At 45.8% G+C, this 21,791-nt stretch overlaps 1 protein-coding gene across 1 annotated transcript in view; it reads left to right on the top strand.

Moving 5' to 3' along the window:
- The window catches only part of NEGR1 (neuronal growth regulator 1), a 174,548-nt gene extending 153,282 nt beyond the window's left edge, over positions 1-21,266 (top strand). Inside the window, exon 7 of the mRNA XM_031604360.2 lies at positions 20,787-21,266. Within this exon, the coding sequence (XP_031460220.2) occupies positions 20,787-20,911 (125 nt within the window). The 3' untranslated portion in view covers positions 20,912-21,266. The remainder of the gene's footprint in view (positions 1-20,786) is intronic.
- The last annotated feature ends 525 nt before the right edge of the window (positions 21,267-21,791 follow it).

Below are 21,791 nucleotides of genomic sequence, written 5' to 3'. Positions count from 1 at the left end.
TACAATTATAACAGAATCCACAGACGATTGTTTCATTAAGCTGAATGCTGGAGAGCTTTGGCCCCTTGCTAACTTTTCCCATTGTCTGTTGTGGTTGAAGTAAACATCTCCAAAATGCACTGGGTGTTTCTGGTAAATGTTTTCTTGTGGAAAGAGTTCAATAATTAAGAAGAGGAGCATTTTTAAGAGTTCGCTAAAGCATGAGACTATTCCTTAAGAACAGTCTTAGTTCAACATTGTTAACTATGCTCATATTCACCATAAGAAATTATCTTCAAGAGATGGAGCAGAAAAAGACCCTTTTTCCAGGCAGGTTTCAGTGTTTCCCGGGAGAAATGTGTCTGAGCCGGAGAGCTCCAAGGGTAGCTGTGCAAAGGGGCCAAGCAGACACGTGCACATCTGGAGCCCTCACACTGCACACAGCTGGCACAGGAAGGAGGTGCTGGGCAGACACGGTGTGCACTGGGCAGACACGGCCTGCATGCTGCCACGGCCGCCGGCTCTGTGAATAAGTTTGTGTCTGTTGCATGACTGTTTGCTGTCTCACTCTGTATTTGTCTTCCATGTGTGATTAACGCCCAAATGTTCTTTTTTTTTTCCTTTTCCCTTTTTGTAGAAATAATTGAGCCTACTACCTCTAGTCCTGTCTCAAGCCCAGGTCAGTATCCACATACATTCACAGAGTATGTTTGGGTACTTTTTCTCCAGGAACCGGGACCGATGCATTGCCATATCAATAACAGGGATTGATAGCGGGCAGTTCTGTCGTGGTAGTGCTGGGCTGTCTCCTTTCTGTCTCTGTGCATCCATTGATCTGTTTTTCCTCCGGTCTTTTGTTCTGTTCTTATGTTTCCCGTGTTGAGAAACCTTTTCCTCTTTGCATCCCTGCACTTCTCTCCCATTCCTTCTCCGCCCCAGGGCTGTGCAGTAGATGTGCACAGGGCAATGCAGCTGTGCGTGTCATTATTGTGGTGTTCTCGTTGTGATTAACCTGGCTGTTCTTTCTGTGATTGTGCACGTTTGTTTGAGGCTTGTATGTTTCTTGTAACGGCTCGTAGGATGGCTCTAGGTCACTGCTGTGAGGCCCTCTCTCGCTATAGGGTGCCAGAAAGCGTTCTCTATGAGTTGCAAATCCTGCCCTTGTGCTTGGCCAACAACCAGAGGTCCTGACTGCATGGGAGCTCCTTGTGTTCTCAGGGCTTCCATTTCACGTGGGCACCAGACATGGGCAGTGCTGGTCAGCCCAGCACAGGGGATCAGACAGGGGCTGCCCAGAGCTCCCTAACTGCTGGAGTATTGCCAACCATTTCCCAAAGGTTCTGGGCTGGGTAAGTCATGAGGCTCACATGCCCCGCTCTGGTTCCCATTCCTCTGCATTAAATGTCTTTCCAGGATGTGATTGCAGGATTAGACCAGTCAGGGGAATGTGATTTCCCTGTGCACAATGGAGTAAGGTGTGCAGTGCTCAGGCACTGGGGAGCAGAATGGAGATGGGGGGAGTGAAAATGAATATCATCCTCTTATAGCAATCCCTGTCTTTATTATGAGAGTGTGTGATTGAGAGATCTGTATTTGAGGTACAGTGTGAAATGGAGAATGTGAAATCCTCTGAATGCAATGGGGGAGAACTTCAGAAGAAGGTGGGGCTGTGATGATACGGAGCTACATGAGCCGATCTGCCTTGAAATTGCTGAGGGAAGGACTCTGAAGTCCATGTGCAGATGGAAAACATCTGTTCTCCTGAAAGACACCAGCAAGAGGTGAAAGAGAAGCTCCCAAACAGGATCAAAATTAGGGCTGAGTATTTCTCTGTGCTCCCAAAAATCAGCACGGTGTCAACAGTGGCACTGGCATTGAGCTGTGCTGCCTGCCTTATGAAATGAAAGGTTGCCGTGACATTCCCTTTACCTAATTTAAGTCTGGTAAATATCCAGATAGTGCCATCACTGTTGCTACAGAGCTATATGGATGCATAGGCAATTAAAGAGTTTCCAGTGTCAGAAAGTGAGTCTGTGTGCTATGCAGAATGGCAGAGGATGCAGTGGGGGGGGTGGATGGTGGCACGGAACACTGTGTGTGATGATGGCAGTGAGATAAGAGGTGTAACTTTATAACATCAGAATAATTTAGCAGCATTTTGGATATATTCCTTCCCATATTCCATCTTGCAGAACTGGAAGATGGTATCAATAATGCTGTTATTCTGGAGTAACACTTGTCTTTGAGTTGGCTGAGAGCAGGGAGGGCTCCAGCATGCTGGCAAATAGAAACATCACAGACCTTTCTTCCAGCTAACTTTCCTTCTCTTGTTCCATATAATTATTCTGAGTAACAACTACGACTGTTAAAAACTACTTCCAAGATAGGCATATGAAATTCTACCACAGAAGTCTTGTGGCATTTTCCAGCTGTTCGTAAGCCATGTGACAGCAGCCTCAAAATGCCTTTCAACAGCTGCCCATCAAAACCACTTTAAAGGTGTTTAAAGGGAAATCCCTGAGCAGTCTGCCCAGAGAACAAGCTTCAAACTGTTCCACACGTGTGTAACAAATGCAAAACTGAGGCTGTGATTGGGAGCCACAGTTACACACTGTGCCTTCCACCTCTGGGACGTCGGGGAGTTTACTTTTTCCTTTCTGAGATGCACACTGAGTTAGCTGCAAAAGCTAAAAGATCAGGGCCACGGTTATCGCCTTTATCAGCCTCTGCCAGGAGCTGCAGTTTGTTACAGATCCTCCATCCTTTAGTGTAATTAGTTCACAGGTGGTGTCTGGAGAAGCTTTTGAAGATGCTGCTGAATTCTTAACGTCGCCTGAATAAGTAACGGTGACAGGTCAGAGAGAATAATTGAGAAATCTCCTTTGATTAATGATTTCACGCATTATAAGGTGCTCTTATAAAAATTGGACTTGGAGAGAGAGGGCTGTGGGTTATTTAATATTCTCAAGAACAAAAGCTGTGTTTAAATGAGCACCTTGGGCAGGTTGGATGGCTCCTTGAACTTGGGTTACTTCTCCCTGATCTGCCTCCCCACATATCTAATGTGTTTTAATATGCCAGAATACCAAAATAATACCTGCTTTCAAGCATGTTCTGCTTTTTAATAGGTAACGTGTCAGCTCTCTTAATTTTTTTCTGTTCTGATGAAGTTGCAGTTCCTGCTCTAATCAATACATGATTTGCATATGGAAGATCTATGGAGTCGTACTCTGAATCTCAGTCTTCATGGCAGCATTTCACACTGTTGGTTGTATGTTTATGTGATGAAGGCACTGTGCACGTTGAGCTAGAGAGTTCTGCAGGAGGGCAGATGGCTGGAGCGGCCGTTCCTCATCTGCAGAATTTCTCCCAAAAACTCAACAAGTATGGAAACATCACAAGGTTCTGGGATAAGAAAGGGATAACAGATCCCAGCTTGTTGCAAATTTAACTTCTAACCTATATTAGAAACAGATGCGTGCTTGTTCAAAAGCTTTTGGCCACTTCTCTGCCCCATAAATAACCCCACACTGGAAGGAGGAGGGCTGAGCAGTGCCTTTCTGAGGGGATAGATGGAGAATACCATTTTATAATTCCGTGTTAGGGACAGAGAAACACATGTAGGTTTACTGAGACTTGCAGTGAGATGGCAGGCATCAAAAAGGTAAACGACCTCTATGGGAAAAAAAGTTCAGTATATTAATCCTATTCGCTAATTGTTGGATAGTTTCATGTCTGTAGTGTTGTCCACAGTTGCATTGCACTCCAGGACGGCGGGCAGATGGGGAATTCCAGCAGAGTTTTCCCTGCTAGGTAGAATCCATGTGTGTACTCGCCTGTGTTGTGCAGCACCGTGCTGCTGCAGGAGCGTGCAGCAGAGCAGCTCTGTTCAGCCAGGAATATTTTGCAGTACATGCTGGGAAATTGCTGCCTTACCAGTATTGTATTTACTGCTGTTACAAACAGGTGGACTCACGTCTCAGAAATGTTGTGTGAAAGCTGCATTCTCACAACCTGTGGAGTTAGGGAAGCATTTCTGTTTAAGTAAAATACATGTTTCGGGTTACTCACAGCGTGCTCTCCATAGCATTCTCCTGTATTTTAAGTCTGCATCGTTGCAGAAGAAGTGCATTACTCACTGCTTGCTCAGTAGATGTATCATTTCATATCAGAAGGGCTACTTTCTATCAGCTGAGAAATAGGATTGGAAATAGGTCATTGTTAGTCCATTGATTCCTTGCTTACTAAACCTGAATGTAAAATGTAAGAGTATTTCTTCTGATATTACACCTTCTTCTGCCTTCTGTCGGGGGGATTTTGGCATTAAACAGCTCTCCCACAAAGCAGCAGCACCCATAGCAGTGGTGGAGCAGCTGTGATGCTCAGTGGGGCTTCACGCAGTGATGGGAATGCTCAAGTACTGTGGTGTATTTTGCTGAAATATCCCATTTCAACCAAGCAGCACTCTGTGAAGTGCCAGGAGAGCTGTGCAGGGACATCTTTGAAACGATGCCTGCAGAACATGAAAGGGTCAGGGAGTGTGCAGGGCAGGCGGGTCCCACAGCTTTCTCCATCCATGTTGCCCAGGAGATGCTGGGAAGGCAGATGTGTGCACGCCTGGCAGGGGCACACCAGGGCCACCTGTGTTCAGTGGCTCTCAGGTTTGGTCTGTGATTTCACTCTCTCAGCATCTCCCATCTGCTGGGCTGCACCAGCACTGGAAAGGCACAGCAGTGCAAGTACAGGTCTCCCAGGCTGAGCTGCGACGCTGCAAGGCAGTAAGGCTGCTCCAGAGGAACCCACGTATACAGACATGTTGTGAACAGGCAAAGAGAAGCGGGGGATTCCAGAATGTGATTCAGTAGCACAAAGAGAGCAGTCTTTGTTTTTATTTATCAGACGGGATATGTTTTATGAGAAGGTTTATCAGCCGGAATTGGCTGGCTACAGGAATTCACAGAGGAATAAATATGCATATATCCATCTAGATGAGATGTGTAGCCATGTGCAGAACTTCAAAATGTACATATAACTGCATATATATAGCTTCAGGGAGGGTCCCAACTCTGCCCAGAATATCAAAGAGGCTCCAGCTGGCTGGGAGGGGGCTGCCAGCTCTGGGCTGTTGCAGGAGGGAGGCCTGGGGGGGGCAGGGACTTGTCAGAAAGTACTCATTTGAAAGCCACGAATATGTCAGTTTTACAGAAATTCAAATGCAGGACTATTGAGTTTCAAGTGGGGAAAAAAAGACCCTGGCTTCCTTCCAGCCTCATCCCAGGCTGCGCTTCTTTTCTCGTCTTCTCCCTGTCTGAAATTCTCCAAATGGAAACTCCGGTTTCTTGGCAGCTGCATTTGGAGTATCTGTGTGACATGGACGTTTTGATGCAGTTGCCAGCAAGATCTCCAGCTATGCTGGATGAAACCCGGCACCAGAGATAATACAGGATCAGCCACTTCCTTACTCTGAACCCAGTGATCAAAGTCATAACTGCTGCTTTATCTTTCCTTGCTGCACACCAGCCACGAGACCCACTCTACCAAACTGATCTTTAAATAGTTGGGTCCTTCTCTAAACTTTCCAGGTGAAACCTTAAGCAGCCAATCAGGCATCCTAACAAAAAAGATGGTATGATGATATTTTTCTTCCAAGTGCATCTTCTGAGTCAAAGAAAAGAGAAGAAGAAAATCACAGGGAAAAACAAACGTCGTATTTTGGCCATCCCCTGTCCTTCAAGGAGCGCGGCCATAAAAGGCTTACTCAGCAGCTCTGAATAGTATAACAAATACTGGATTATCACGAGTTGTCACTGCTCTCAGAGTGATGCCATGCTGGTTTTAGCCTTGGCTTTTGTGCAGAGCTCCACAATAGGTGATGACCTTCCTTCAGTGGGACGCGGGCTGGGCAGCCCAGGCACATCGAGGTGCCTCTGGTGGAGGCAGACGGGTGACCCATTGGTGGAGCTGCGTGCTGAATGAAGCACAGATTGTGCTCAGAGCTGCCTAGGACTCAGCACCTCACCTGCAGAGGTCACGTTATGTACACAAACCACTTGCATACTGCCCTGCAGCACTGTGACCTTTGCTTCCTTCCAGACCTGGCTGCTAATGAGAGCTTATCATGTGAATGCTGAAAAACAAACAATCTCCTTTCACAGTTATAGGGCAGCACTCAGCGTGACCGCAGTAGGAGCAGGAGTTTTGTATCTTTGAGCAGCAGGCCTTCATAGGAACCCTGCATCCATTTAGGAACTCCTACAGAAGTGGAAGGAAACACACTGTGATCTCATGCCCAATTTATCGTGTGCTACTCCACTGATCCAGTAAGGTTCAGAAGGAAAATCCACCCTGTAGTTGTTCTTATGGTTTGTATGATCTGTTCCTGTATGTGCATCCCTCTCACTGTCAGGGTCTGTCTCTCAGCTTGCGTTTCTCTCTGTCATATTCCAAATAATAAGGGTGCATCTCTTGAAAAAACTATTGATAGAATTTATCCTTCTTAATATCTCTGATTGCAGCTGCAGTGATTGCCTACCATTCAGCCTTCTTATTCAACAGGCACGGTGTATAAGACTACGCTGAATGAGTTTTCATGCCAAACTGAGGCAATTCAGAGAACAACTCCGTTTTGAAAGATCAAGAGCTTGTTCACTTGAATGAGCAGGGTATGGATTTTATAATAGGAAAACAGCACGTAATTTGAATAGTCTGCAGTAAATTGTTATAGCAAAGCACTCGAGTTACAGAGACGTTTTGGGAATAGGCAGAGCCTGCGATGCTGTTTGTTAGGTTTCCATACCTGCGGCCTCCTGCTATAGTGTTTCATTGTAAATGAAGGAGGAGGTGTGTTTGACAAAGAGGTAGAAACCCTCCGCCTGCTAAATGCAGATTATTGCTACTCGGGTCCCATTGAGTAATGGGGAAGGTTCATTTTGTAGAAACATGAAGAATTTTTGCAGCTTAAGGGTTATAAGCAGTACAATTTGGAGAAATAATGAATTCTGTGTGGAGCGTGTGCCTCCAGTAATATCAGAGGCGGTTTTAAATGGCTCCGGCCCACCTCTGTCTCCCTGAAAGCATAGCTCTTTGGAAAGACACGACTTAGGTGTGCACACAGAGCTGTGGCTCTGCAGGCACGCTTATTTCCCAGTGAGGTCATGGGAATTGAAATGTGGAACGCTTTCATCACTGCCTTCCAGCCTTTGCTACCGCCTGGAGAGCGACATACATCATTTCTCCATTTATTTTTTTTCTGAATATGACATCCATAACTCTTCGGAAGGTTGCTAGCGTTCCTGCCCAGTGCCACGTGCTGTCTTTTGCCTTTTGAAATCCTGACTCAGTGCCAAAATCAATTGCAGAGGGAAAAGTGCCCATTGGGAGCCTGTGCTGCTTTCCCATGAAACAAAGGACACGCACAGCATCGGGTTACTCTGCTTGTTACCTGAAAATGCCCCACTGCACAAGGAGCTGAGCTGCAGCTCACCTGAGATGTGAGGATGTTAAAGAACCTTTTCAGTCCTCTATTTTTCTGCTTCAAAGTGCAGCTACAGTCGAGGGGCCCTTCGCAATGCAGGCTCACAGTGCAGGGAGAGGTGGCTGAGCATCATTGCTGGCTATTGACCCCTGCCTTCCCGCAGGCATTGCTGCAGTCAACTCTTTGCCTTCTTCAGTGGGAGGCCTCCTCTTCCTCGTGCCAGCAATGCATGCAGACAGGTGTCCACCCGGGATCATTTGCAGAAGACTGCATGGTTTCAGACCCAGCTGCCTCCATGCCACTGTTAGTATTTCACTGACAGTTCTGCTTCCAGAAAAGCATATCTGTAGATCACAGAATCACAGAATTGCTAGGGTTGGAAGGGACGTCAAGGATGATGAATCTCCAACCCCCCTGCCACATGCAGGACCATCAACCTCCCCATTTCATATTAGACGAGGCTGCCCAGGCTCCCATCCAACCTGGCCTTGAACACCTCCAGGGATGGACAGGGCATCCACAACCTCTCTGGGCAGCCGTTCCAGTACCTCACCGCTCTCTCTGTAAGATCAGGATCCATCACAGTGCAGACCTTTGTTAATTCCCCACAAGCTTATTCATTAATTGGCCGGGGACCACTGATGGGGGATGAGGAGCGTGCAGTGGTGTTGAGGCTGTGCTCTGTGATGCAGAGCAGGGCTATGGGATGATGCCAGGAGTGGAAGGGGCTGCCAGAGCCACGGCCCTGTCCCACGCATTGTGCTAACGGCAAGAGATTTTCAAAGCTTTCAGCCTTAACAGGAGTTTTATTCCTAAAGCTCCCAGTCAGCTTTGAAAATTCTCAACTGTTGTTTTTTTTTTATTTTTCCCCTCTCTTTTCTGCATAATAACACATGCAGAGCTGAGCCATAATGTCTCCAAAATCCTCTGGATTAAGCTGAAGAGCAGGTGGGGAAGGCGGGTGCCTGGAAAGCCTCCGGATGCAAAATCCTCCTCTGGCAGCAAAACTGCAGCCTGGGATGCAGCAGCACTTGGAGGGCAGGGCCTGTGGGGTCCCATCAGTGGGGCCCAGGGCTGTGGGGTCCTGTCAGGTAGAGCCTAGGCTATCCCCAGCATCCCCAGGCTATTTCCAGGATCCCCAAGCTGCCCCCACACCCTCAGGCTGTCCCAGGCTGTGGCTGCAGTCACGCTGCTCAGTCCTGACCCAGGCATGGGCTCCAGCAGCTCTTCCTCTTCTCTCCCCATGCTTATGCTAACATCAGCAAATGTTCTTGCCATCTCCCACTGTATTAATGCATTACTGTGCAGTGAGAAAAAAGCAATAATAAGTACAGAGTGGATGTGGTTGTGTCCGTGGCCTGCTAGCATGCTGTTTTCAAGAGATACGCTTCTTATCGTGGGATTCACATTAATGAAAAGTGGCAAAATTTGACTCTGTGATAAGCAGCTCCTGCCTTTTTTTTGTGGCTGGACATTATGTGGTGTTTTCTAAGTCCTCAGCTCACAGATGGTGGACCCCAGAATTAAAGCAGCAGCTTTAAATAAAGGAATTAAAGCGGCAGCTTTAAAGCAACAGCTTGTGTCCCTGCACAAACAAGAGGTTGTCTGCCTTGAAGGATTAAATCTTATCACAGAGAGAGGGGGATGTGCACGAAATTCATATGCTTACAGCAGCGTTGTGTAACACGCACACGCTGAAGACAGCTCAAATTAATTGAAACCAAGTTTCCGTATCCAGTCGCACTGACAGCAGGGTGAGTTACAGTCACAGAGAAACAATTAAAATAAAGCATCGCTTCTGGAGTCAGCCAGCAGATTTCCACTCCTAGAAGCAGCATCCCGTGGGTAAGGGCTCCTAGGTACAGGGATACCTGGGCAGCTGAGCAAAAATAAGTACGGGTGTGATTTATGCATGAAAAAAGAGAAAGCTGTTGAAAGGAACTTTGCGAAGCACTTTGCTATGTGGTGCAGCGGAAGGCTTTGCAGTACGCGGAGTTGAGCGTATGCTAAAGACAAAAGGGAGATGATGTGGGTTTGGATGGGAGGAGGTGGCGGCTCGCAGGCTGCTCCCACAGCCCCGTGTGCTGCACAGCAGCAAATTGTCTTAATGGGGGTGAGGTGACAGGGGAGACGAATGCCTTCCCCTTGAGTCATTCTCTGATAAAGACACATCGCTTGGCTAGGAGATGACAAACTGTATGTTCAAAGTGACAAATCATTTAATTAAAATTTACAAGCGGTTAAATACTGTTTGACCCAAATGGAGGCAGTTATCATGAATCAATTTTGGAGGAGGAACCAGGCTTTTCAGCAGATCGATAGCTCACAGCTGCAGTACCTGGACAGTCTCTGCATTTCTCATGCAGTACGAGTCCTCTCGCTGGCTGCTGTGTAGTCTAGTTCAGAAAAGACCTCAATCAAGTTGAAAAGTAGAAACAATTTTACTTAGGCAGTGTTTGAACACTCAACTTTCATGAATAGTTAATGTGGTGTCAAGTGTTTGAGAAAAATGGTCTTCTATCTTAAGAGCAAATAGCTCAACTTTTGATGAGTTATGGTTCTTTATTGCATATACAGACCAGTGGAAATTGCAATCATCTCTCATGAAAAGGCTCAGCAGTTTTTATTGTAGGAAAGTACGGGTGGCCATTGCATTTACTAACTAATGTAGTGAATGTGAAATTGCCAGGATAACACGTTCTTTTATTTATGCTGCCAAGCACATAATGTGCCGGTAGTTCCATAAAAATATGTATTAGAGGAATTTCACATGCCAGCAAGCTGTAGATCTCTTTTATGTATATGACTTATCCAGTGTCCTTCTACTTAAGACATCCCCCATTACAAAGAAGAAGATAAGCATTACTGACAGACAGGACACGCTCAGGAGATAATACTGATCTGGTCAGTCATCAGTGGAGGTAATGCTGTGTTTAGACTCTTCAGGAATTAGAGTTTAAACACTTTGACTTTATCAACTCTTTTATCTGTCACATTATTTGAGGTCCCTTGCAACCCCTGTGCTTCTATGAGAGCGCTACTGGTGATGAATTGACCGACAACTGCTGTGCTTCAGCAGGCTGCCATGGGTTCAGCTGGTTTTTAGTCTGCCTGTAAGACCAGGGCAAGATACACACAGTGAGGAAAGGTGGCCAGGAGAAATGCCAGGGAAGTTCTGGAGAAATTCAGCAGAATAGCTGAATAAAAATTAAACATTGGGAAGCCATCAGACGACTTCCCCACCGGAGGGTCTGAGCTTGTCAGCTCCTCCAGCAAAAAAAAGTTCCTTTCTCATACACAGCCACCAAAAAGGCAAGAAATCATGTACTAACCTGTTAACTTAATATCCTTTGTCAAGAGCAGAAGAATAATGTTCAAATTGTCCAGAAACTGTAAAGTTCAGTGTAAAAAAATTATAATTCACGATGCTCTATGACATAGCTGAATGTAGCAGAACCAACAGAGTCCTCGTGATATATGAGGACTATCAAAGGTTGCCATCAAATACGTAGATTTAATATGCTGCTTAATTCAAGATCTTATTTACAGTGTCTCGCTTCATTTTGAGGAAAGCGATGCTGACAACCAATCATTTGAAACGCACGAAGAATATTTTACAAAAGGTCAGAAGTACAAATATTTTACATATTATCTACTAATAAATTCATCTCCTCTAAAAGAAAGTTAGAAGGATCAGCAGAAGTCTTCAAAGCTATTTACAATATTCCAGCGTAAGACTCAGCCTCTAATTACCAATACAAGTCATAAATAATTGTCAAGTATGCAGATGAGCCAAAAAAGTCTATCAAATTAAAGTAATTAGCTCCCATGCCAAGTTTTTCTGTCGCATTAAAATGCTTTTACTTTTCTTAATTGTGACACTTACAAATGAAGGGAACATTGTCAGGGAAGCAGTTATTGTAGGCTGTCAGAATTCCAAGGGTAAGTACCAGGTAGCACACACCACAGGTATTATTTTTGGAACAACCTGTGCGTCTGTATCTTGGCTTTGTGACCCCATAGCTGCTGTTAGAACATCACTCTTCTGAGCTGAGCCAATCCTTCAAACTCAATCTCTGGCTGCTGAGCCAGGAGTCCCCCACCTGGTGTGGGAATGTGAGCACGGTTATCTGCTATGGGCAGCAGTGGCTCTTGGCCAGGCTTCCCTGGAGACCTTTCCAGACCTTGTGTGGATGGGAACTGGGTGCCCCACATCAGGGACCATAATGCAGGCATGGGGGAGAGGTACAGGCAGCTGCATGTTTGTCTCAGAGCTTTCTCCTGTGCTTTTCTGGTTGTTGTCTCTGTGTAATCTTCTTCAAAGCTGCATTTGACACGTCCAGTGGAAGATCGTGATTCAATCTCCTCCGTTTAATTTTGGATTTCCATGCAGAACCCTCCATCAGCCTGCTCTAGACATAAGGTCTATACCCTTACTGTATTCTTTTCTATTTCATAGAATCATATCATAGAATCACAGAACGGCCTGGGTTGCAAAGGAGCACAGTGCTCATCCAGTTCCAACCCCCTGCTGTGTGCAGGTCGCCAACCAGCAGCCCAGGCTGCCCAGAGCCACATCCAGCCTGGCCTTGGATGCCTGCAGGGATGGAGCATCTTAAGCTAACGTGATGATTGCTTTCCTTGGTTGTTGTCTCTACAGATGATGAAGTTGAGGCCAGTTGTGTGCTGCAGACATGTGGCTGGGAGGGCAGGCCCATCCTGACACACTGAAACCAGCAGCATGAGCAGAATGCTGCAGGAAATTGTGGTTAATTTGTTCCCTTAGAATGATCCCTTTCTATTGCCATCCCACTCTGCTTCTACAATTGTTGCTATTCCACATCCTCCATTTGAAACAAAAGGGACTGGACTCAAAAATACTTTTTTTTACCATGGCTGTGCCACAGGTCATGCAGGGACACGCACTTCCAGCATGGCTGATGGTGAAGCAGAGCCTCATGCCATCATGGGATAAATGAAGGGGAAAGTTTCAAACAGAAAGATAAAAAAAATAAAAGAGTTGGCATATATATGTGCTTCAGAGACAGCATGTACTTTGTGCCGCAGGCAAACAAAAAGTCATCTTTCTATAAGTAAAATTTGGGAAAGAATGTGATATCCATATTTAGGCACTGAGCTCCAGGGTTACACAGCCATGTACGTCACTTAGGCCGACAGTAAATGGCGCCTATAATTGCCTGCTGTATTAAGATTTCACATAAATAGGCTCAGTGGAATTAGTTCTGGTATCAGTTACAAGGAAGGATTTTCAATTAAGGGAGGGCTTTAGGAGATGGCTCATTTACAAAACAGATCTAAGAGTGATTTCACCAGTCTCAACAGTAGCACTGCTTTTTACTTCCCTCAAAAGTTGAGGTTTTGCATACATAAGCTCAGAAAGAAATGTCTTTCTCCAAATCTGGGGCAAGAAGGGCATTTGGGAAATTGCACATCTGTCTTTTGGATGACAGCTGAAAATACACCGTAATTAAAAATCATCCCAGTCCAACCATCTTTCTTGTAAGCAGAGGCAAACCCAAGCTGTGTTTGGTGGCTTTGCTGAGCACACTGATGCTACTCAATTATTTTTCTGCTGCTGGGAAGCAGGCTGCAGTATGTTGTGCTATTCAGTTTACACAAGTCTAGATCAAGGCCTCACCTTTCTTTTATACAGCAGTAGAAATTCAAAACTAATCAGCCCAATTCTCAATTTGAGGAGTTCTGCTTTTTTAGCCAGGAAATTCAGCAGGTTTCAGGCATCCATAGGAATGCCCTGATAGAGAAACCAGTATTTCTCCCCACGATGTCACTTTCATATTTTTTTTTTATTAGCAATATGTAACGTGATGGAAAGTGCAGCAACAACAGCAGAACAGCAAGGTCCCAGGCTGCAGCAAGAGAAGATTTGCTCAAATACAATAGCAGGGGGAACAGAAATAATGAAAAGAGGCTGCTCATCTTTGGAAAGCCTCTGCAGTGAGCACTGGGGTGCTGGTGGCCCAGAGCAGCCCAACACTGATCTGAGGGCATTGCCACCCTACATCACCCATCAGCCTGCTCACACTGATCTCATTCTTATTTCAGTACAATGCTGTTGCAATGCACAGCATTAGTGGAAGCACCTAATTAGGCTGTTTGATTGAGTTTGGGTTTTTTAGCAGGAAGGGATTTTGTTTAGGGCTGGTTTTCACCCCGAGGTGCTTGCAGATAAGCTACACATGTGAACCAGCCTTGTGCAATATCTTCATCCCAGGCTGTGGCATGCTAGCCCTGATTTCTGGTTGCACGTGGAGATGGAATTGTCACTGTTTGGTGGACTATTTTTATTAAACAGGCCTTGTATCACTGTAGCAGAAATATGAGGTCATGGCTTGAAGCAGTGATTGAGCACCTGGTGGGAAGGCAGGGCCAGCCCAGGGGAGCTCAGGTGCATGCAATGCAATGCAATGCAATGCAATGCAATGCAATGCAATGCAATGCAATGCAATGCAATGCAATGCAATGCAATGCAATGCAATGCAATGCACCTGAGTGACTGGAAGAGCTGGAGCAAGGATCCATCCCTTCCCAGACCTCATTTAAGGGTTGGCAGCAGAAGTGAGGGTTTCTCACTGGAGATTCCTATGTACCTGAGGCTTTCTAAAGGTGAGCAATGTCTTTTCGTTATTTCTGTTCCCCTTGCTATTGTATTTGAACAAATCATCCCTTGCTGCAGTCTGGGACCTTGCTGTTCTGCTGCTGTTGCTGCACTTTCCATCACATTACATATCGCTAATAAAATCCTAGCCGGTCTTTCCAGCTCATTAATATGCAGTAGCAGGTCATATGAAAATGATTATCAAGCTGTATTAGACTTGTATTTATTCAACTTTTCTCATATATGCTCCGAAGAAGCAGAGTGGATCTGATTCCAGAAAGCATTCTCCACTTGGCCTTTGGGCTAAGCAATAACTTTTATTTGAAGGCAAAGTTATTTGAGTCACTGACGATAACCTTACCAAAGAGTCTGCTGCTGAAATAGAACAGGAAATAATATTAAAATACATATATATATGTATGTATATATATATATATAAAACTTTCCTTTCTTTTTTATGACACCTTGGGTAAATTATTTTTAGCACTTCTAAAGAAGGAGAGGAAAGCCTGACAGACTCAAAGGAAGTGTGGAAGCTGGGGTTTATTTCAAATTGTAGAAACAATAGAGCCCTTTGACTTATTCTTAGCTCCAATGTGGGAACATTGCTGATAATTATAGCCCTTCAAAATCCCATCCCACCAAGAAATGGGTTAGAACTGCAGGTTGATGTCAAGTGTTTGAATCTGTTGTTGTTCCTGCTCCGTAAAGAGAGAGAGGGGAAGGAGGAAGGGGAGCTGGGGATGATGGCAGCCCCAGGAATTCAGCCCTTGAGGAGGGCTGCGGGAGGCAAGCTGTATCAGGCAGCCCCAGCTGAACGCACCCAAGAACACAGGGCTCCTTCCTGAGGGGGAAACCTTCTGCTCTTTACTCCCAGTGGAAGGAAGGAACCACTTGTAAGACATCTGGAAGTACTGATGAGGGACATCTCAAGATATGTGAGGTAGCATTGCTGGATGCGATAAGCCGAGAGGTGAATTGCAGATTCTACAGCAGTGTTCATTTTTCTGTGGAAATTAAAGACCTGTTTAAAGCGTCCTGCACATTTTGCATGGCACAGGCATGTCCTCAAGGCACAGGGAAGAACCTGGAAGCAGTTCCTGGGCAGGGAAGGGGAGCCCTATGCACAGCCCTGCAGCAGACTGGGCCGGCTGCTGCCCTGTGCTGTGCTGCCTGCCATCCCCCTGTCCTCCTGTTGCGTTGTATCTCAGGTTCTACAAAACCTGGCTGTTTCAGTCATGTCTAATCGTGATGCATTTCTGGACCTTTTAAAAAAAAAAAAAAATGCCTAGAAGACTCTCTTCCCATTTCCAAGAGAAGTTGCATACACAGCATCATTTTTGAGGGATATTTATCCTCACTGTTCTTAAAAGCCTGCAGTGATCCAGACCCCTCACCCTCCATGCAACCCAGCACTGTTTTCCTCCATCACTCCTCCCAGTCTCCCCAGCTGCAGCCCAGTCCTGCTGCCCTCATCCTGCCACAAACCAGGGAACGTGACTGCCTTACCTTCTCCAAGGCAATCCTTATCCAATAGCACTCTGTCTGCTCCTTGGGCTTTAAGCTGCCTTACTGTTTGGCCTTCCTCGTGGCTGAATGGATCTCAGTGTTCTCAGGCTGTTGTCTGTATGTCCATGAAGGCAGCCGTCCCACTGCATGCCGTCCCGGAGCACAGCAGCAGCCCCATAGCAGAGCCTACACTTGTGTGTACACATCCCAGGGAATTTTTGTCCTTTTGTAGCAACACAGCACTGATGATTCACTGCAATCACAGATGCTTTTCCGAGGACTTGTCACAGAGTCAAGTCTTGTCCTCCTAGCAAGCATGAAGATGACTATTTTTGTTAAAAGAGCCATTTTGGGAGGCCTTATTAAATTGGTTGTTTTTTGGTCAGATTGCTTTTACTGGATAAGTTTGACCTGAATTCTAGCCATGCCCTCTACAGTGCTTGAAGCTCCTTCTCATGGAGCTGTTGCATTCAGTTTTCAGCTTGGCTTGACCTGGGACAGAGCTGGTGCCCATGCTGGAGGACATAGGGGATGGGATTTAGGACTTGTTGTTCCTGCTTCTGAGCTGTACAGTCAGCCTTGAGACATCAGCTCAGCACTACCAACTGTGGCTGGACTAGATGATCTTAGAGATCTCTTCCAGACTTAACAATTCTATGACTCTAAGCCCTGCTGTTCCCTCTAGACAAAGCATTGGCTGTCTTCTTCTGTCCCCTTTACTGGTGGCACCTGGAGACCACGCGGGGATGGGGTGGCATGGGCTCATCCCTGTGCTGCCGCTGCTGTTTCCTCTGTGCCAAAAGCTGTCTCTGACCTTCGAGGCTGATATACATCAGGAATTCTCAAGTTCTTAAAAGACACTTTCTTTGTTCCAATATGACTGCACATTTCTTCTGCGGAAAGAAATCTGAGATAACTTGAGCATAAAGGATGATATATAAAGCCAAGTTTTATTCTATTCAGTCTCAGTAATTTTCCTCATAAATACTTCTTGGTATTATGAAATATTGCTTGCAGCAGAAATTGGGTATGTTGGGGCTGTACTATTTTATCTTGCTAAACACTGAGGCAGTCTGTGTTCAGAGCCTGCTGCATTTATCCTATTAATGTATTAGCAGGACTCCTCTGCTTTGTGTTGTTTAATGGAAGGTTTTTATTTGATATGATCAAATCCATCTGTGTCTAAATGGAACTCCCTTAAAGATATACTGTACAGCAGTGCATCAGGGTGTAAAAACGCTTTTGTTTTTGAAGCTACACCAAAAGCATGCCAGTAATACCTGCAGGATTTGCGTGAGCCTGCTTTGTCTGGGCCCTGCAGTTCTGATGATGTGATACCCAAAGACATTTGCTTGAAGAAAGAGCCGGGCAGCCAGCAGTATGGGGGGATCTGTTATTTGCACTGATTCCCAACAACGCAGCTCAGGCTCACCAGCAGCAGCCCCTCCCAGCCACCACCGCCCCATTTTTCCTGAGTTATCAGAGTCCACAGTGAACATGTAGAGGTTGAATAACCAAAGGGACTTGTGCCTGACCCACTGGGAGGCCCACGCTGACAGCCAGAGCACATCCCCAGCACTGCAGGGATACGCACCGTGCCCTCAGCTGTCACATTGCTGGGGTCTGCCTGCCATCCCAGCAGGACACTGATACAGCCCTGCTTACAGCCTTGGCAGGGCACAGACATGCAATGGAAAAATAGTATTGCCGTCATGCAAAAGCTTTGACATAACCCCAAAACCTGCTAGGAAATTTTTTTTGGCTGATTTTGGGAATGCTTTTGTTCCAGAGGGTTATTTTGTGAGCAGGAATCAGGACAATCAGAAGCTTTCTGCAGGCACTTTGCAGCCTCCCTCAGCAACAGCTCTGCATTCTGGGCCTTTAATAGCATGCAGATGCTGAGTGCTCACCTACCAATGCTGGTCCTGACAACTGCAAAGCATGTCAGGCACGCTCCATTGCATTAACACAGAGACAAAAGCCATCTGACTTACAGTCTACATTGCTGCGTATATTATTGAGCTGTGTTTAGATCAGTACATTGCTGCTGACAACATTTAGCATGAATTACCTGGAGGTGTGTGGGTGGGAGGATGGGGAATGGCTCTGCACACTCTGGGGGAACCTGGATGGTGAAGCAGTTCTGGTGCAGGATGCTGAGCTAAGTGCCCTGTGGCTTTAACCCTACAGACAAAATATCTGGACACAGTCTGAACCAGTACCTCCTGCCAGTTCAAAATCAGATACAGAGCGTGGCACAAATGGGTCTTTGTGGCTGAGCAAGGAATAATTTGTTTTTATTTTCAGTGCATACGCTGAGATACGTGCAAATACACACAGGGCAGTGTTTCTCTTCAGCGTCGCTGATGGCATATTTATCTCAATATTTATTTATATTCACCATGCTAAGCTTTAATATTTTAATGCAACAAGTAATTGCTTTCTACTTCCACAGAGCAATTATCTTAGATTCTCTGTATTCCTATTTACAACCTCAAAAGGTTCGGATTTATCAGTTTGACTGAACAAGTGAGTTTTGCATCGTGGTTGGTCCCCTGCCTTGACAGTGACTGCACAGGACCGTGCAGTGGTGCCCTGCTGGCCCTGTGGCTGCATGTGGGCCAGGGCCAGGCTGTCCTGTCCCAGGGCTGGGCTCCTCAGGGCCACAGGGTCTCTCCAGCCTCAATCCATTGCGTTCTCGTGCAGCCTTTGTAGATGCTTCCTCCACAGCCATCCATCCTCTGCTGCCTTCAGGTATCAGTGTGCTTTGAGATGTTATCGTGGGACTCTGGTGAGCCCTCGAGGGCCGCTATCTCTCCAGCTTCTCTTGTAACAGACAGTTCTGACAGCCCAGTCTTCATCTTCTTACCGCTTTGACCTTGAGTTAGTTTATCCCTCCCTTCTCTGCATGTTTTAAATCTTGCATACAAACTATTAAGGCTTTCCTACAATAAATCATTAACCTGAATATAGTTAACTGAAATGCTTATTAACGTCTCTCTGCATAATCCATTTAACAGAATTACTCTTGCTTATTCAGACAACCTAAAGAGGTCCGTGCTTTTGTCTACCAGCTTCAGCATTAGAGCTTGTAATTATTTCTGGTTAATGCAGCCCTGGGTGCTAGCAAATGTTGGTTTATGCATTTCAGCATAGTACTTTTCCTAATCTCTTGTATTAATTAGAGATAGTGATATAGCATTACTTTGCTCCTTTATGTTCACTACCAGGAGAGATGTCTGAATATAATCCTATCCGCGCCGAGAGTGCGCCCAAACACTTTCACAACTGCTAAGTGTGACAAACCCTTAGGATTACGCGGAGTAATCGCTGAGTTAGGGAAAGTGGTGCACGTGGGCAGACGTGGTGTGGGGCTGGGGAGCTGGCACAGGGCTCCCTGGGGGCATCACCAGTGGGTTGGAGTCCTTCCCCATACTCGTGTCTGGGCCTCCTCCTCCTCCAGGTTCCTTTCACATCATGCCCCATTCCTGCAGACTTCTGAGGTCAGGGATGGGGCTCTGAGCACCTGGTGGAGCTGTGGGTGTCCCTGTTCATTGCAGGAAGTGGGACCATGTGGCCTTTAATGGTCCCCTTCTGGCTCAAACCATTCTGTGATCCTATGACTGGTCAGCCAGCTTTGGGAGCCACAGCTCTTCCTGTTACTGACACAAGTAGACGTGTCTTTCCCCATTAATTCACCTCGCACCTTTGTGCTAAAACAATGCAGTTTGATTTAATAAGCTTTACAAACATAGTGATGGTTCGTATGCAGCAAATCAGATTTACATAATTTTCCACCGGCTTTTAAAGCCACTGAAATTCAAATTATCTTTACTTGGGGAAACTCTTTTAATATGCTAAAACAAAATACCACCTACATTATGCTTGAGTTTGCTAGTTTGCCTTTTCCAGCGCATTAAATGTTGATTTGTCATGCCGGTTTATCACAGACAGTTCCTTTTTAATGAGAAGGGAGGGGAGTGCCCTGTAGTTAGTCATGGCTGGAAGTCATTGAAGGAACAAAAGGGGAAGCTTTAACATCTAGAATGAATTTGGTCGTACTGTGTTGTTTCTTTGCTTGCTGCTGGGATGGGCACCACGTTGGCTTTCTCTTGCTGCAGCTCAGCACCCACAGGCAATTTCCCATCCTTGTCCCAGGCAGGCTATGGGTCATTTTTAACTCCATGCAATAAATAAGGCCCAGAATCCCTCCGTTCTGTTCTCAGCTTTTCCACCTCGGGATATTTCATGCTTTTGTGATTCTGTGAAGGAGGTGGAGAGCTGATGAGTCAACAGATTTTGCAGCTCAGATCTGAGTTTCACCTACACAACCAATGTCTGCTTGTTGCAGGTGGCGCTGGGTGTAAGGCTCACACAGCTTTTGTGTTTTGGAATAGAAGCAATGCAGTATCAAAAGCAAGCACAGTTACCAGCATTCAGCACTGTGGTGGCAGTGGGTTTTGGGGCCTCATGGACCCATTTCTCCCTCACCTCCACTGCACACCTCCAGTGCTCGCCTTGTGTCCAACCCCACCTCACTGATGTTGGCACTCCCAGCCGGGTGTTGGGTTCCCCATCATCCCCCTGGGATTTTACAGGAGCAAAAGCAATGGTCCCTGCTTGAGCCTCCTCCTGTGGGCCAGCAGCCGGCTGCTCACCATCATCTCACAGCCCAACACGTTTCTTGACTCTGTGTGCAAGCATTCCCTGCAATATTTAATTAGGGATTTGAGAGAGGCTTCCTATTAAAGTAAGTAAATACGATCTCTTCAAACGGGTTGACAATAAATACGCATCTCTATGGCTAAGCAGAACGTTCAAGCTTTGGCTCCGAAAGTTAAGCAGAAAACGTGTTGTTGTCCAACAGAGCTAAATATATTCCCCTCTCGTTGGTATTAGTGGAGATTTTAATGCTCAGTAACTTAAAAACAGATACACTATTCAGATGTTCAAACATGAAGCGCTCATCTGATGTTAAACGGCCACATTTTGGAGTGTGGAATCACGGGCTGTGCTCTGTGTCACAGCCAGCACTGCTGCCGGGGGGCTTGGCGACCTCCGCCACGTCTCTCCTGCTCTCAGATTAACACCTTTGCTGCTCTGATGTTATCGTAGAGGAATGAATTGTAAGCATTTGGGACGTGAGGGTGGGAACGGCCCCCTAACCCCTCTCTCTTCTCTCCGCAGCTCCCAGTACGGCCCAGTATGGGATCACCGGGGACGCCGAGGTCCTGTTCTCCTGCTGGTACCTTGTGTTGACACTGTCCTCCCTCACCAGCATATTCTACCTGAAGAACATCATTCTGCACTGAGTGTAAAGAACCCTAAAAGGCTTTTAAGGATTCTCTGAAAGTGCTGATGACTGGATCTGATCTGGTAGAGTTTGTTAAAAGCAGCGTGGGATATAATCAGCAGTGCTTGCGTGGGGGATGATCGCCTTCTGTAGAATTGCTCATTATGTAAATACCTTAATTCTACTCCTTTTTTGATTAGCTGCATTACCTTGTGAAGCAGTACACATTGTCCTTTTTTAAGACGTGAAAGCTCTGAAGTTACTTTTAGAGGGTATTAATTGTGATTTCATGTTTGTAATCTACGAGTTTTCAAAAGCATTCAGTCATGGTCTGCTGAACTGCAGACCGTAGTTTACAAAAAAAAAAAAGAGAATATTGCAGTAAAATGGGCTTCTTTAAGGCTGCAATACAACATTCAGTTCCCTTCTTAAATAACATTCTCTCCACATGTACACAGGAACTTTTTTTTTTTTAATTAAAAAAAAAAAAATCAAATAATCTTGCCTTCAAAATATTTCTTCGGAATATTACACATATCTAGATTTTCTTCCAGCATGATATTCAGGTTTCAAGAATGAGCCTTGTATTATAACTGCATTGTGCAGTACTGCTTTTTGATTTCTTCCTTTTTCCTGCAAATTCAGCATGGGTGTGCCTTCATAAAACACTATTTTCCTCTTCCTTTCCAACAAATCTGGAATGTGCTTTGGGAAATGCTACAGCATCCTTTTGAGCATAACCGATCTCTAAGTGAGGACGAAGGTGCTATTGGTTAGGGAGAAGGCCTCCTCTCCCATCTCCAGTGGGTAATGGGACTGCTTCAGACGTATACTTTTAGGCAATCAGACAAGGATAGCACCGATCCCTTTTTATTTTCCCCCTACTAAGCGGTGGACGA

This window comes from Phasianus colchicus, chromosome 9, assembly GCF_987193195.1.
Source record: "Phasianus colchicus chromosome 9, bPhaCol1.hap1.1, whole genome shotgun sequence".
In the NCBI taxonomy this organism is placed as follows: Eukaryota; Metazoa; Chordata; class Aves; order Galliformes; family Phasianidae; genus Phasianus; species Phasianus colchicus.
Note: the sequence above shows the minus strand (reverse complement) of the source record. Positions and strands in the feature narration are given on the sequence as shown.